We start from the raw sequence: 14,223 nt of genomic DNA on the forward strand, positions 1-14,223 counted from the left end.
GGATCATTTATCTAGGCTATCTCATTAGAGAAAGAGGAATAAAGTTGAGAGGTGTTTTTCACCTCTCCTGTGCATGAATATTATGGTAATCATATCTGTACACCTCCAAACAGAACACAGGCAACCAAATATTTTCACATACACTATCCCCTTGATTCTTACGGTAATACTGTAAAATAGAGAGATAAGAAATTGCTATACTTTTTTCTCCATGAAGGAAGTGAGGCTGAGAAAGGTTCAGTAACTTGCTCAAGGTCACAAAGTAGTGCAGGGCTGAAGCCTAAGTGGGTTCCCAAGGCTAGGACTAAAGCTCTTTCTACCAAATGATGTTCACCACAAAAGGAGTCAAGGACAGGGCCTAACCGGTAATTAAACAATCTGGATAAAAACCCATTGCCGTTGAGTCGATTCCAACTCATAGTGACCCTACAGGACAGAATGGAACTGCCCCATAGGGGTTCCAAGGACTGGCTGGTGGATTCAAACTGCCGACCTTTTGGTTAGCAGCCGAGCTCTTAACCATTGCGCCACCAGGGCTCCAAACAATCTAGATAGGATGGGGTTAAAAGTTGAGAAATAATAGCTACTAAATGAACCTAAACTGGTTCCCTGTAAATGGTAAGATGCTGTCATAAGAGGCTCTGACTGAAGAGCAAGGAGACAGATCAGCTGACTTCTACGATTCTGTTAATTTGTAATCTTAAAATATTCCTGAGTTTATTATTTATTGTTTTGTTAAAGGCTTTTGTTTCTCTTCCTTGTAATATGTCTTTTAAAGACAATTCTGAAAGGATGAGTAGAGAAAAAAGTCTGGCAACTGTTGCAACATAATCATAAACACTGTAGGCTTAGGTTTAAAAATTTTTAGGTATTATATGTACAATCATTTAGCCAGACTAAGACTTATTCCTAACGGAGTTAAGTGTGTTTTATAAGGGTTTTATTTATGAACTTTCCTCACACATAGTATGAGAAAACAAAACAAAAAAGAAAATAAAGATAGTCTCTCCTCTATCCCCCCAAAAAAACAGCATAGGGTAGCCAGGTAATTTGAAAAAGTATCATATTAAAACATAAATTGTAAAAAACAAACAAACAAAAAAACCTCAAAAATTAAAAAAATAAACATGCACAAATCAAGTCTCAAGGCAGGAACTCACATCAAAGTAAAAAGCTGATGGAGCAACCAGTACAACCAAGACAACACTCCCAGTTAGAAAAAGTTTCTTCAATTCCAACGATCCTATAACAGTTAATTAGCCTTTTATTTCCTTATTTATATACTTTATACTTACAGGTATGTAAGGAAAAAAAATCTTAGTATTTTTAAAAGAACATTATACAATTAATTAAAAGTAGAAGTTGGGGTGGTGCAAAGTGGCTTCAGATTGTGATAATCAATAAAGAGGATGAATCACAAACTACATTAAGTATTATCATTTTCCAGTCTCTGCATCTCATCTTGTCCCACTTGTCCAAGGTGAGATAAAAGTTTGCCATAGGCTTCCCTGTTTAAGAAAAAAAGAAAAGAAAGCAAATATATTTATTACCTTTTTCTAATTATTTTTCATTTAAGTATCAACAAATTGTCTATCTACTTACCTATCTACCTCTCTAAGCAGCAGACTTAGACACCACTTATAAAAAATAACATTTTATGTATATTGTGAAAAAAGCCAGATGTTAGGATCTACTGAAAGATTTTTAAGCTGATTTTTATATACAAAACATGGGCTAAGGGGCATGTAAAGGTTCATTAATCATCTGAAATAATACAATGCTGATAGGTAATGAAATATACTCATGAATATTGCTAAGGAGACGATGTTATGATTAAAATGGGAAGAATTCTGGCATAAACATGTTAAAACAAAAATCCTATAACCATAAAACTGACTTGTATAAAAATTTTAGTATATATCCCATTCTCTTCCTTAACTTCTAGAAGTAACAAAGTTTGAATATAAAACACTGTTTCTCCTATCAGATTCTCCAGTACTTCCTTGTATTTGGGATGGTGTTCAGATTTACCGTACCCAGAAGCTATTTCATTAGTCTATAATACCTGTGCTACTCAGAATCTTTAAAACCATCCCTCTCTCGTTGGTACTTCTGGCCACATAAGGTGACAGGCTAGCAAGCCATGTGTCCCAATAATATACTACATTAGGATGGTTGACAGAGGGTCTATCAAATTTTTTCAGTTACACTTGAAGACCACTTGGAGAAGTCAGATGTTAGCTACACACACACATACACATACACACATGTTGCAATTAAAATACTGTAACAAACTTTGGAACATGAATTCTAGTGTGAATACTGACCCCACTCAAACAGTATTTTTAGGAGCTATTGGTTTATTCACACAATGGTGAAATTATTCTAAATAGTTCTGAACAATCTTCAGTTGGTTTATAAGCCTCTAAGAAAAATCAAGCCTTATTACCTATTTTTAACCAAAATCCAGGGAAGCTAATTGGACACTCATCTTACTCACCAGATAGAGATGATACAGTTGATTCAATAAATTGAGCATGCCTAAAAGGGTTACGATTTGCCACCATGGATTTTATAAGAAAACAAGAGACTAAAGGTTCTGAAGTCCACTTCCCAGTGAGGAACACTGAAAGTGTTTTGAGCAAAAGCAGCACACTGAAATAAACAAACCACCCTCTAAGGTGGTCACTTTGAAAAGAACAATATGTGAATAGTGTCAGCTCTGCTAAGTTTGTTGATAAGCCACATTACTTTCATCATACTTTATAAAACTAGTAACAATCACAGAATTGAAACAATATTTTTCAACTTGAACACACTGCAAATTTTTGGGAATGAGCAAATAAACAACTTCTATAAAATGAATCTAGATTTTATAATCACTACTCTAAAGAGCATAATCAAATTGCAAACATACCTTTGTGCAATATTTCTACCAAGGCCACATTTCAGCTCTGAATCCTTCAGAGATTGAGTGAGGGTAGAAATCAAGTGGATAACAACCTGCTGGTCCAATGCTGCTACTGTTTCTAAGATGCTGTAAACCTGATAACTGTATCTCATCCCAAAATCCTGGATAAACTGCCTGAAAGCAAAACAGGTTATTTAAGATTACTCATGGGGCAGTTCCTTGGGCTGCTCTCTACACGGCAATCCACTGTAACCTGACGTAGAATTGCCATAAAAATCTAGATGAGATGTGAAGATTATCTGTAACACTTTACAATAAAGAACTGAAATGATTTACTTCAGTGTAAGCCATGACCCAAGAAATGGCATTGAGTGTGAAGGGCAATGAGTTGGAATCCCAGGTTGGGGGGAATAAGGGGAAAAACTCTAAACCCAGGGACTTTTTTTTTGCTATCCTCTTTACCTCCAAATCTGGGTGGTAGGGGGGTATGGAGGGGAAAAAAGAATCATGTTTCCTAGTTATTTTTCAGACTTTCATATATCTAGATAAATCAAACATTACTTTTATGAGGAAAGCAAGTTATTCAGAATCTATTTTTAAAGAAGAGACTTTAGACTCCTAGGTAGGACTTTATAAATCATATATTTTACCCTAACAATTTCCACTCCCCTCAACCAAATCAACAAAATAAAACCAACCTAGCTTAATGAGTTATAGACAGCAAATGCCTAATCTTTGTTATATAAAATTCTTTTCTTCCTTTCTAGGTCTTTACATTTTCACAAATCCACTACTGTCAAGTGATCACAATTTAAATAAACTGTAAACACTTGACCAGTACCAATTATGTGATGAGATAAAAACTGAGGAGTCAAAGATCCAACATAGAATGAAGGAAATGGACCTGCATTATTTACCATGGTAGTGCTAAGGCAGAAATATGCATCATCAAGGTGAACTAGTAAAAACTGTGAGAAAGAAACATTAAAAAAAAAAAGGAAACAGAAAATGTTCCTCAAGTTGTACTATAATTCTTCTGGACAACAGATCCATTCTTACAAAGTCTATGCTTCACAAATAAAACATAATGGAGCCTTCTGTGTCCAGAGGATCTAAAGTAAAAAAAACCACTGACATGCACTTCTACACTGGATCCTGTCTAACATGTTCACCAAGCTCTGAAGGCCTGTGCACCTGTCACTATGACTCAAGTTTCCCACTTTTTCTTCTCAACTACATGCAAGATTCTGCCTTACTAAATTCTAAAGTAATTTTAGTCAGCTCACTTACCTTTTTCCCTGGCACTTTTATCTTTTAATAAAACAACACAATGTAACAAAACCTCTGCCAAAAATGCAATAATTGAAATACTATAAACAAGTAGTAACACATTATGTTTTGGATAATTAGTTATTTAAAACAACATGTTAGCTGTCAAATGGCTGGCAATAGTCTCCCTGCCAGTTGGCATGTTTTCCAGTTACCTAAACACAGAAGTCAGCTGGGCGGCAGGTTCTCCTTCTGACCCCACTTGGCAGGTTTTTACCATGTACTGCAGGTTCTCTGTGGCCAGCCTTTTAACTAGGAAGAAAAATTATAGCATTACACACTATGTCTGAATTGACCATCTGGATCCTCATTTTTATCAACACTCTTGATTTAGAAAAAAATATGTTGTTTTCTTAAAGTATGTACATGCTTTTATGTTAGTTTTCAAAATGAAATAGTTACGTGTTGTTTTGTTTTAAATTATGCCCATCTCCCATTTTAAGAAAATGTAAAAAGCTTAAGTCTATTTTGACACCAATAATACTTGTGAAGATATTATGTCTTTCTCTTAGAAAGGAGTCCATATTCAAAAACACTATAACACCCCAATCCTGCAAACACTAGTACATAAGAAAAAAAAAAAAAACAAGCCTTTAAAAGAAAGCTTTTAAAGACAGGTAGATTTAATTGTTTTTATCTCAAAAGCATATCCCTCCCACCTTCTAACCAAATATGTAAGTAGCAAACTAGATACTCTCACTTTTAAAATGAGCCAAAAACAAACAAACAAAAAACCTAAATTTGTTGCTGTTGAGTTGATTCCAACTCATAGCGACCCTATAGGACAGAAAAGAACTGCCCTACAGAATTTCCAAGGAACACCTGGTGGATTCGAACTGCCGACCTTTTGGCTAGCAGCTGTAGCACTAACCACTACACACCAGACATATTAAAAAATCCAACTCTTATCTGCATAAGTGGAAAAACATACCTTGCTCATGGATAGGAAGACTCAACATTGTGAAAATGTCAATTCTACCCAAAGCGATCTACAGACACAATGCAATCCCGATCCAAATTCCAGTAGCATTTTTTACTGAGATGGAGAAACAAATCACCAACTGCATATGGAAAGGGAAGAGGCCCCAGATAAGTAAAGCATTACTCAAGAAGAAGAACAAAGTGGAGGCCTCACACTACCTGATTTTGGAAACTATTATCCTGCCACAGTAGTCAAAACAGCCTGGTACTGGTACAATAACAGATACACAGACCAATGGAACAGAATTGAGAATCCAGACATAAATTCATCCACCTGTAAGCAGTTGATATTTGACAAAGGCCCAAACTCTGTTAATTGGGGAAAAGACAGTCTCTTTAACAAATGGTGCTGGCATAACCGGATATCCATCTGCAAAAAACTGAACAAGACCCATACCTCACAACATGCACAAAAACTAACTCAAAATGGATCAACGACTTAAATATAAAATCAAAAATGATAAAGATCGTGGAAGAAAAAATAGGGACAATGCTAGGAGCCCTAATACATGGCATAAACAGAATACGAGCCATAAGTAACAATGCACAAGCACCAGAAGAGAGACTAGATAACTGGGAGCTTCTAAAAATCAAACACTTATGCTCATCAAAAGACTTCACCGAAAGAGTAAAAAGACAACCTACAGACGGGGAAAAAATCTTTGGCTACGACAAATCCGATCAGCATCTAATCTGTAAAATCTACAAGATACTGCAAAACCTCAACAACAAAAAGACAAATAACCTAATTAAAAAATGGGCAAAGGATATGAACAGGCCCTTCACCAAAGAAGGTATTCAGGCGGCTAACAGACACATAAAGAAATACTCACGATCGTCAGCCATTAGAGAAATGCAGATCAAAACTACAATGAGATATCATCTCACCCCAAAAAGGCTAGCATTAATCCAAAAAACACAAAATAATAAATGCTGGAGAGGTTGTGGAGAGACTGGAACACTTATACACTCTTTGTGGGAACGTAAAATGGTACAACCACTTTGGAAATTGATTTGGCACTTCCTTAAAAAGCTAGAAATAGAAGTACCATATGATCCAGCTATCCTGTTCCTTGGAATATATCCTAGAGAAATAAGAGCCGTCACATGAATAGATATATGCACACCCATGTTCAGTGCAGCACTGTTCACAACAGCAAAAAGATGGAAACAACCTAGGTGCCCATCAATGGACAAATGGATAAACAAATTATGGTACATCCACACAGTGGAATACTATGCAACGATAAAGAACAACAATGAAGGAGGGCATTATGCTGAGTGAATTTAGTCAGTCACAGAAGGACAAATATTGTATAAGACCACTATTATAAGAACTCAAGAGAAGATTTAAACACAGAAGAAAACATTCTTTGATGGTTACAAGGGTGGGGAGGGAGGGTGAGGGTTATTCACGAACTAGATAGTAGACAAGAATTATCTTAGGTGAAGGGAAGGACAGCACACACTACCGGGGGAAGTCAGCACAACTGGACTAAACCAAAGCTAAGAAGTTTCCTGAATACAATCAAACACTTCAAAGAACAGAGTAGCAGGGGTAGGGGTCTGGGGACCATGGTTTCAGGGGACATCTAGGTCAACTGGCATAACAAAGCTTATTAAAAAAATGTTCTGCATCCTACTTTGGTGAGTGGTATGTGGGGTCTTAAAAGCTTGCAAGCAGCCATATGAGATACATCAATCGGTCCCAACCACCTGGAGTAAAGGAGAATGAAGAACACCAAAGACTCAAGGAAAGTAGTAGCCCAAGAGAAGAAAGGGCCACATAAACCAGAGACTTTATCAGCCTGAGACCAGAAAAACTAGATGATGCCTGGCTACCACCAATATCCGCTCTGACAGGGAACATAACAGAAAGTCCCTGATGGAGCAGAGGAAAGGTAGGGTGCAGAACTCAAATTCTAGTAAGAAGACAAGACTTAATGGTCTGAATGAGACTGGAGGAAACCCGGAAAGCATGGCCCCCGGATTCTCTATCAGCCCAGAACTAAAACAATCTCCAAGGCCAACTCTTCAGAAAGGGATTGGACTGGACTGCAGGACATAAACTGATACTCGTGAGGAGCGTGGCTCTTAGCTCAAGTAGATACAAGAGACTAAATAGGCAGCTTCTGTCCGGAGGTGAGATGGGAAGGCAGAGAGGGTTAGGAGCTGGTTGAATGGATATGGGGAATCAGGGGTGGAAAGGAGGAGTGTGCTGTCACAGTATGGGGAGAGCAGTTAGGGTCACATAACTATGTATAAATTTTTGTATGGGAGACTAACTTGAAATATAAACTTCATTTAAACTACAATAAACAAACAAAAAATCCAACTCTTCGTGAAGCTATTAAATCTTTTTAACAAAATCCTTTAAAATTGGACATTTGTACATAAAAATATTGCAAAAAATATAAAGGAGGCAGAAAATCCAACATGTTCCAAATGCTACTGAATTTTTTGTCATGCTGTTTTTGACACACTAAGTACATAAGTAGCTGAAAAAAAATGCTTTTTCCAAGAATAAGAAACTTTTCAGAAACCCAAATCCATATGATGAACTTAATTAAGTAGTAGACAGTGTTTTCCATGGCATGGGGATAGTGGACAGAAAATATACAGCACATGTGCTTTATTGAGCAAACGTTTTATATTACAGGTGCTCCTAGAGCCAGTATAGCTGGTTCTTCTTAAAAGATGTATTCTTTTAAAAACAAACAAAAAAAGGTCTTCTATAGAAAAAGAACCTGAACATGAAGAAATAGCCTTCATAGAGTATTAATATTCAGGATTTTTAAAATAGAAGATTTACTGAGATACAATTCACATACCATAAAAATAAGTATTCAATTCAGCAGTTTTTAGTATATTCAGAGTTGTATCACCATCATTACTGTCTAATTTCAGAACATTTTCATCACCCTCCAAAAAACCTTGTACTCATTAACAGTCACTCCCATTCCCTCCTCCCTTGGCTCCAACCACCTACTAATCTACATTCTGTCTCTATGAATTTGCCTGTTCTAGATATTTCATACAACATATGGTCTTCTGTGACTGGCTTTTTACATTTTGCATAATGTTTTGAGGTTCATCCATGTACTTGTAGCATGCATCTGTACTTCATTCCTTTTTATGGCCACATGATACTCCATTGTATGGATATACCATTTTTTTTATCCATTCATCAAATGATGGACATTAGGTTGTTCCCACCCTTTGGCCATTAGGAATAATGCTGCTATAAATATTGGTATACAAGCTTTTGTGTGGGCATATATTTTAATTTCTCTTGCATATATAACGAAGAGTGGAATTGCTAGGTTATGTGGTATCTTTAGGTTTAATCATTTGAGGAATCAGCAGCCTGTTTTCCAAAGTGGCTGCACCACTTTACATTCCCAACAGCAGTGAATGAGGGCTCCAACATCTCCAAATCCTTCCCAGCCCCTAACCGTTGTTATTATCTGACTTTCTGATTATAGCCAACCTAGCTAGTATGAAGTAGTATTTCATTTTGGTTTTGATTTGCATTTCCCTAGTGACTAATGATGTTGAGCATATTTTCATGTGCTTTTTGGCTATTTCCATATCTCCTTTGGAGAAATATTTATTCAGATTCTTTGCCCATTTTTTAGTTATTTTTTTATTATTGAGTTATAGAGTTCTTTATATACTTATCACATATGTTTTGCAAATATTTTCTCCCATTCTGTAGGTTCTTTTTACTTTCTTGATGTTTACAGCACCAAAGTTTTAAATTTTGATGAAGTCCAATTTATCAATTTTGTCTTTTGTTACTTGTGCTTTTGGTGTCATGTCTAAGAATCCACTGCCAAATCCAAGGTCATGAAGATTTATCCCTATGTTTTCTTCTAAGAGTTTTATAGTGTGAACATAGACATTTAAGTCTTTGATCTATTTTGAGTTAATAATTATATATGGTGTTAGCTAAGGGTCCAATTTCATTCTTTTACATGTGACTATCTATTTGACCTAGCACCATTTGTTGAAAAGACTACTCTTTCCTCATTGAATTGTCTTGGTAACCTTGTAAAAAAAAAAAAAAAAAAAAAAATCAGTTGACCCCAGACCACAGGATTTATTTCTAGACTCTCAATTCTATTCCACTGATTTATATGTCTGTCCTTATACTAGTATCACACTGTCTTGATTACTATTGCTTTATAGTAAGTTTGAAATTAGGAAGTTGCAGTACTCCAACTGTGTTCTTTTTCAAGATCGTTTTGCCTATCCCTTCAATTCCATATGAATATTTGAATCAGACTGTCAATTTCTACAAACAAGCTTGCTGAGATTCTGGTAGGGATTATGTTGAATATGTAGATCAATTTTAGGAGTACTGCCATCTTAACAATATTAAGTCTTCTGATCCACGAAAATGGGATGTTTTTCCATTTGTTTAGATCCTGTTTAATTTCTTTCAACAAAGTTTGGTAGGTTTCAGAGTATAAATTTTGCACTTCTTTTGTTAAATTTATTCCTAAATATTCTATTCTTTTTGATGCTATTGTAATGGAATTGTTTTCTCACTTTCATTTTCAGGTTGTTCATTGATCTTGTAACTTTGCTGAACTTGTTCATTAGTTTATTAATCTAATAGTTTTTACTGAGTCCTTAGGACTTTCTATATACAAGATCATGTCATCTGCAAATAAATATAGTTTTACTCGTCCTTTATAATTCAGATGCCGTTTGCTTCTTTTGTTTGCCTAATTGCTCTGTCTAGAACTACTAAAAGGCTGATTGGAAGTGGTGAGAGTGAACATTTTTTGTCTTGTTTCTGACCTCAGGGAGAAAGCATCCAGTCTTTCACCATTAAATACAATATTGTGGGTTTTTTGTAGATGCCCTATATCAGATTCAGGAACTTTGCTTCCATTCCTAGTTCATATTACACAATGTTCCTCTTTATCTCTGACAATTTTTCTTGTTTTGAACTTTGCTCCATCTGAAATTACTATAGCTCCTCTAGCTTTCTTTTGATTTGTGTTACCATTGCATATCTTCCTCCTACCTTTTACTTTTAATTTATTTGTGTCTTTATTTTTTTTCTAATTCACTCTGCCAGTTTGTCTTTTAATTGGAATATTTAGGCCACTCACATTTAAGGTGATTATTAATAAATAGTTAATACCTACCATATTTGAAAAGGCTTTCTATTCATTGCACTTGTTTTTTTCTTCTACTCTTTTTCTGCCTTCTCTGGTTTTAATTGAGCATTTTATGTGATTCCAATTTCTCTCCTCTCTTAGTGTACTAATTATACTTAAAAAAAATTCTTTTTAGTGGCTGCCCTAGGGTTTTTAGTATACATTTACTACTTATTTAAGTCCACTTTCAAATGATACTATATCACTTCATGGGTAGTGTAGGTAGCTTATAATAGAATATTCCCACTTCTTCCCTCCTTTCCCTTATAACATGCTGTCATTCAACTATCCATAGGGCATAATCATCCAACATATTGTTGATACATTATTTTGTACAATTATCTACTTGGTCAATTAAGAATAAGAAAATAAAAGGTTTTGTTTTACCTTCATTTATTCTTTCCTTAATGCTCTTCCTTTCTTTATACACATCCAAATTTCTGACCTATACCATTTTCCCTCCCTCTGAAGAACTTCCTAAACATTTCTTTTAAGGGAGATCAACTGGCAGCAAATCGCCTCAGTTTTTGTTTGTCTGAGATCTTTATTTCTCCTTCACTTTTGAAGGATAATTTCACTGGATACAGAATTCTAGGTTGATGATTTTTCTTTCAACATAAAAATTTCATTCCAGTCTCCCCCTGCCGGAAGCAAGGGGACTTTTCCTCTAATCTTCACAGTGAGAAGCCTGTGAGGATCCTAGAGGTAAACTCACAAATTATGGGTCCCCCTAAGACTGTGCCCCCTGGAATTTTTTACTCTCAAGCTAGACAACAATGAGCCTCCAGCAATTTCTCAGTTACAGTGTAAGTGTGCCTACCTGTACTGACTCCAGTAGTGGGCTTCTGCTCCCAGTAAGCCATAATTCTCTGTATATGCCTTTCTTTCCAGTTTTGGGGGCAGTAGTTTGCCTTGTGACCTCAATTCTCTGATATATCTAAGAAGAGTTGTTGTCTTTCAGTTTGTCAGCTTTTTGCTTGTTGTGAAGACGGGAGTGAGGGCTTCCAAGATCTTTTTATGCTGGTGTGAAAATTAAAAGTCCTCCAACTATTATTGTTGAATTGTCTAATTTCTCCCTCTATTTCTGTCAATTTTTTACTTCGTGTATGTACTTTAGTACTCTGTTGCTAGGGGCATATATGTTTATAATGGTAATATCTTCCTGATAGACATACCCTTTTATCATTATAAAATGTCACTCTCTCTCTAGTAAAATTTTTTGTTTTAACATCTATTTTTTCTAACATTAGTGTAGGCACTCTAGCTTTTTGTGGTTGTTGTTTGTATATCTTTTTTCATTCTTTTACTTTCAATCTATTTGTATCTTTACATCTAAAGTGTATTTCCAGTAGACAGTATATAGTTGGATCATGTTCTTTTTATCCAGTCTTATAATCTCTGTCTTTTGATTGGATCATTTAATTCTTTCACATTTAATGTTATTATTGATAGATGGGGATTTACATCGGCCATTTTACTTTTTGTTTCTATATGTCTCATGTCTTTTTCATTCTTCTAATTGTTCTTTTCTGCTTTCTTTTGCATTAAGTGAATATTTGCTAATGTAGCATTTTAAAATCTTGAATGACTTTTTCACTATTTTTTTAAAATTATTTCCTTGTGGTTGCTCTAACCAGTTGCTGTTGAGTTGATTCCCACTCATGGTGACCCCATGTGTGTCAGAGTAGAACTGTGTTCCACTCGGTTTTCAATGACTGATTTTTCAGGAGATTGCTAGGCTTTTCTTCTAAGGTGCCTCTGGGAGCATGTAGTTCTCCAATGATTCGGTTAACAACTGAGCACTTTAACCATTTGCACCACCCAGTGGTTGCTCTGGGGCTTACCATATACATTATAACTTGTCAGAATCAGCTTCAGGTTTATAAGAACTTAATTCTAGTGAGCAACAAAAATATAACTCCTATCTAGCTCTACTCCTGTTATCCCCCTTTTGTGGTACTGTAACACATATTACATCTATATGCTCATGGTCACCCTGGCATGACAGTGGTTTTGGCAGAGCTCTCTTTTACTGTCTCTTTCATTAACCATAGCCAGATAATTGTTGGCTATCCCTAATTGTTGGCTGATTGCTCCATTGTTTTTAATAATACCTTGGAGCATAAATTGCTTCACAGACTGAGATAAGTGTTTGAGATTTGTTCTGAACCCTGGAGGGCTCTTTCCAGCTATCTTTTACCCATTCTCTCCCACAAACCTAGCCAACCTACAGATTAGCCTATACTTCCAATGATTCTATCAATTTCTTGCCAGTTGCCTTTTCACCATAACCTCCGCTGTTTTTGAGAGCACCCTCAGGCTTGAATTTCTCCATGCACTGTTGCCAAAAAGTTAGTTCCTTTGGGGAGATTTTGAGCTCCCCAAAGAAGCCTGCTTCTCCTCCCAGGCAAAACCTCAGAACACTGCTCTGGTGCTAGGGTTGGGGATAACAGTGTACTTCTTTCCGAGTGACACCCTTGCTTCAGAAGCTGAGTGCTTGATGGAGAGAGGGGTAGCAGCCCCAGGGTTTTTAGCTAGCCTCCCTTGGTGTTAAGCCCTTACCTCAAGGGCTGGGGCAAGGGCGATCCAGGCCATAGCATTCTCAGCAGCACTGTGCCCAAGGTAAAGCTTCTGTCCCATGAGTGAGGTCTGGACAGAAGGTAGCCCCATCTACTGGAAATTAAACTCAGCATCAGGTAGCTGGGGGCAGGATGAGAAATGCTGACATCCTCCCACTCCTGGGACAACAGTCCTCAGGCTGGGAACTGAGTAGAGGGAGCCCTATGTTCTTGGCTTTACCAGTCTGCAGTAGAGTTCCCGTCTTGCTAAGCTTGGAGGGGGAAGGAAGTAGCAGTTTTGGTTCAAATATCACAGACTCTTGCTATTCCTACTGAGTTTAGTAGATTTCTTGAAAAAAATGTTGCTTCATTTGCTGTATGCCCTTAGGACCATGTCCAGAGAATTTAAGTGGTTGCTATTATTACATAATTTTCACTGGGAAGCAGGTCCAGGAGATCCTCATGTCATGCTGGAAGAGCGACTCTCAAGCTCTCGTGTATGAGCTTTCGAGTGGACATGTTTTCAATACTCTTGGATACATACCAGAGTGGAACTGCTGGTCATATGGTAACATTGAGACCACAAGGAGAGTCAAAGAGAATTTTCCTCTGAGGCAAGCACACAAATATGCGTTTAATATTGCTCCTTCAACTAACAAAGACAGCAATGCAGAGATGGAGAATTCTGTACTCTACCTGTGTTGAATATGTGATGCACTTACTCGCCAAATGCAAACAGCAAAATCTGTCTTCCAAACCCTGATTTCCTTCATGATAAAATATTATGATCACTGAAACAACAAGCTGGCCAAAACTTCAAATTGTGTTCTGTCTCAACAAAGTCTGCTATTATATAGTACGATAGCTTTCACTGAAATTCAAAGTATATATAAGTTTTCAATAAGGGCAAACATTTTAAAGAAAAGTCTGAGTCCCATCTTTGGATATTCTTCAGTGAAGAGGATGCTACCATCAACTAAAGGTATCCTATGTTAACACAACATTTTCCCCCAAAACCAAGCTTGAGAGCAGAGAGGAACATTTTAAATATTCAAATATATATAGCTTAATTAAAAATATGCATATGTTTTTAACATAAAACAACATTTCAAAGAGCTGTCTGCACTTTCAGCTACCACTTTGGGTGCTGCCCTCAGATTCTTCAGAGCATGGGCTGTACTCACTTATCTCGGCACTTAGAAGAATTTAGGTGGAAAAGTCCGAGAAGCCCTACCCTAAACAATCACATTATAATGATACACACACACAG

General features: G+C 36.5%; 1 protein-coding gene across 1 annotated transcript in view; it reads right to left on the bottom strand.

The window, feature by feature from the left end:
* Nucleotides 1-555: 555 nt before the first annotated feature.
* The window catches only part of MMS22L (MMS22 like, DNA repair protein), a 133,493-nt gene continuing 119,825 nt past the window's right edge, over nt 556-14,223 (bottom strand). Inside the window, exons 24-26 of the mRNA XM_023727574.1 lie at nt 4,396-4,492; nt 2,918-3,085; nt 556-1,508 (exon numbers count right to left, since the gene is read on the bottom strand). Of these exons, the coding sequence (XP_023583342.1) occupies nt 1,427-1,508; nt 2,918-3,085; nt 4,396-4,492 (347 nt within the window). The 3' untranslated portion in view covers nt 556-1,426. The remainder of the gene's footprint in view (nt 1,509-2,917; nt 3,086-4,395; nt 4,493-14,223) is intronic.

Source organism: Trichechus manatus, unplaced genomic scaffold, assembly GCF_000243295.1.
Source record: "Trichechus manatus latirostris isolate Lorelei unplaced genomic scaffold, TriManLat1.0 scaffold00017, whole genome shotgun sequence".
Classification (NCBI taxonomy): domain Eukaryota; kingdom Metazoa; phylum Chordata; class Mammalia; order Sirenia; family Trichechidae; genus Trichechus; species Trichechus manatus.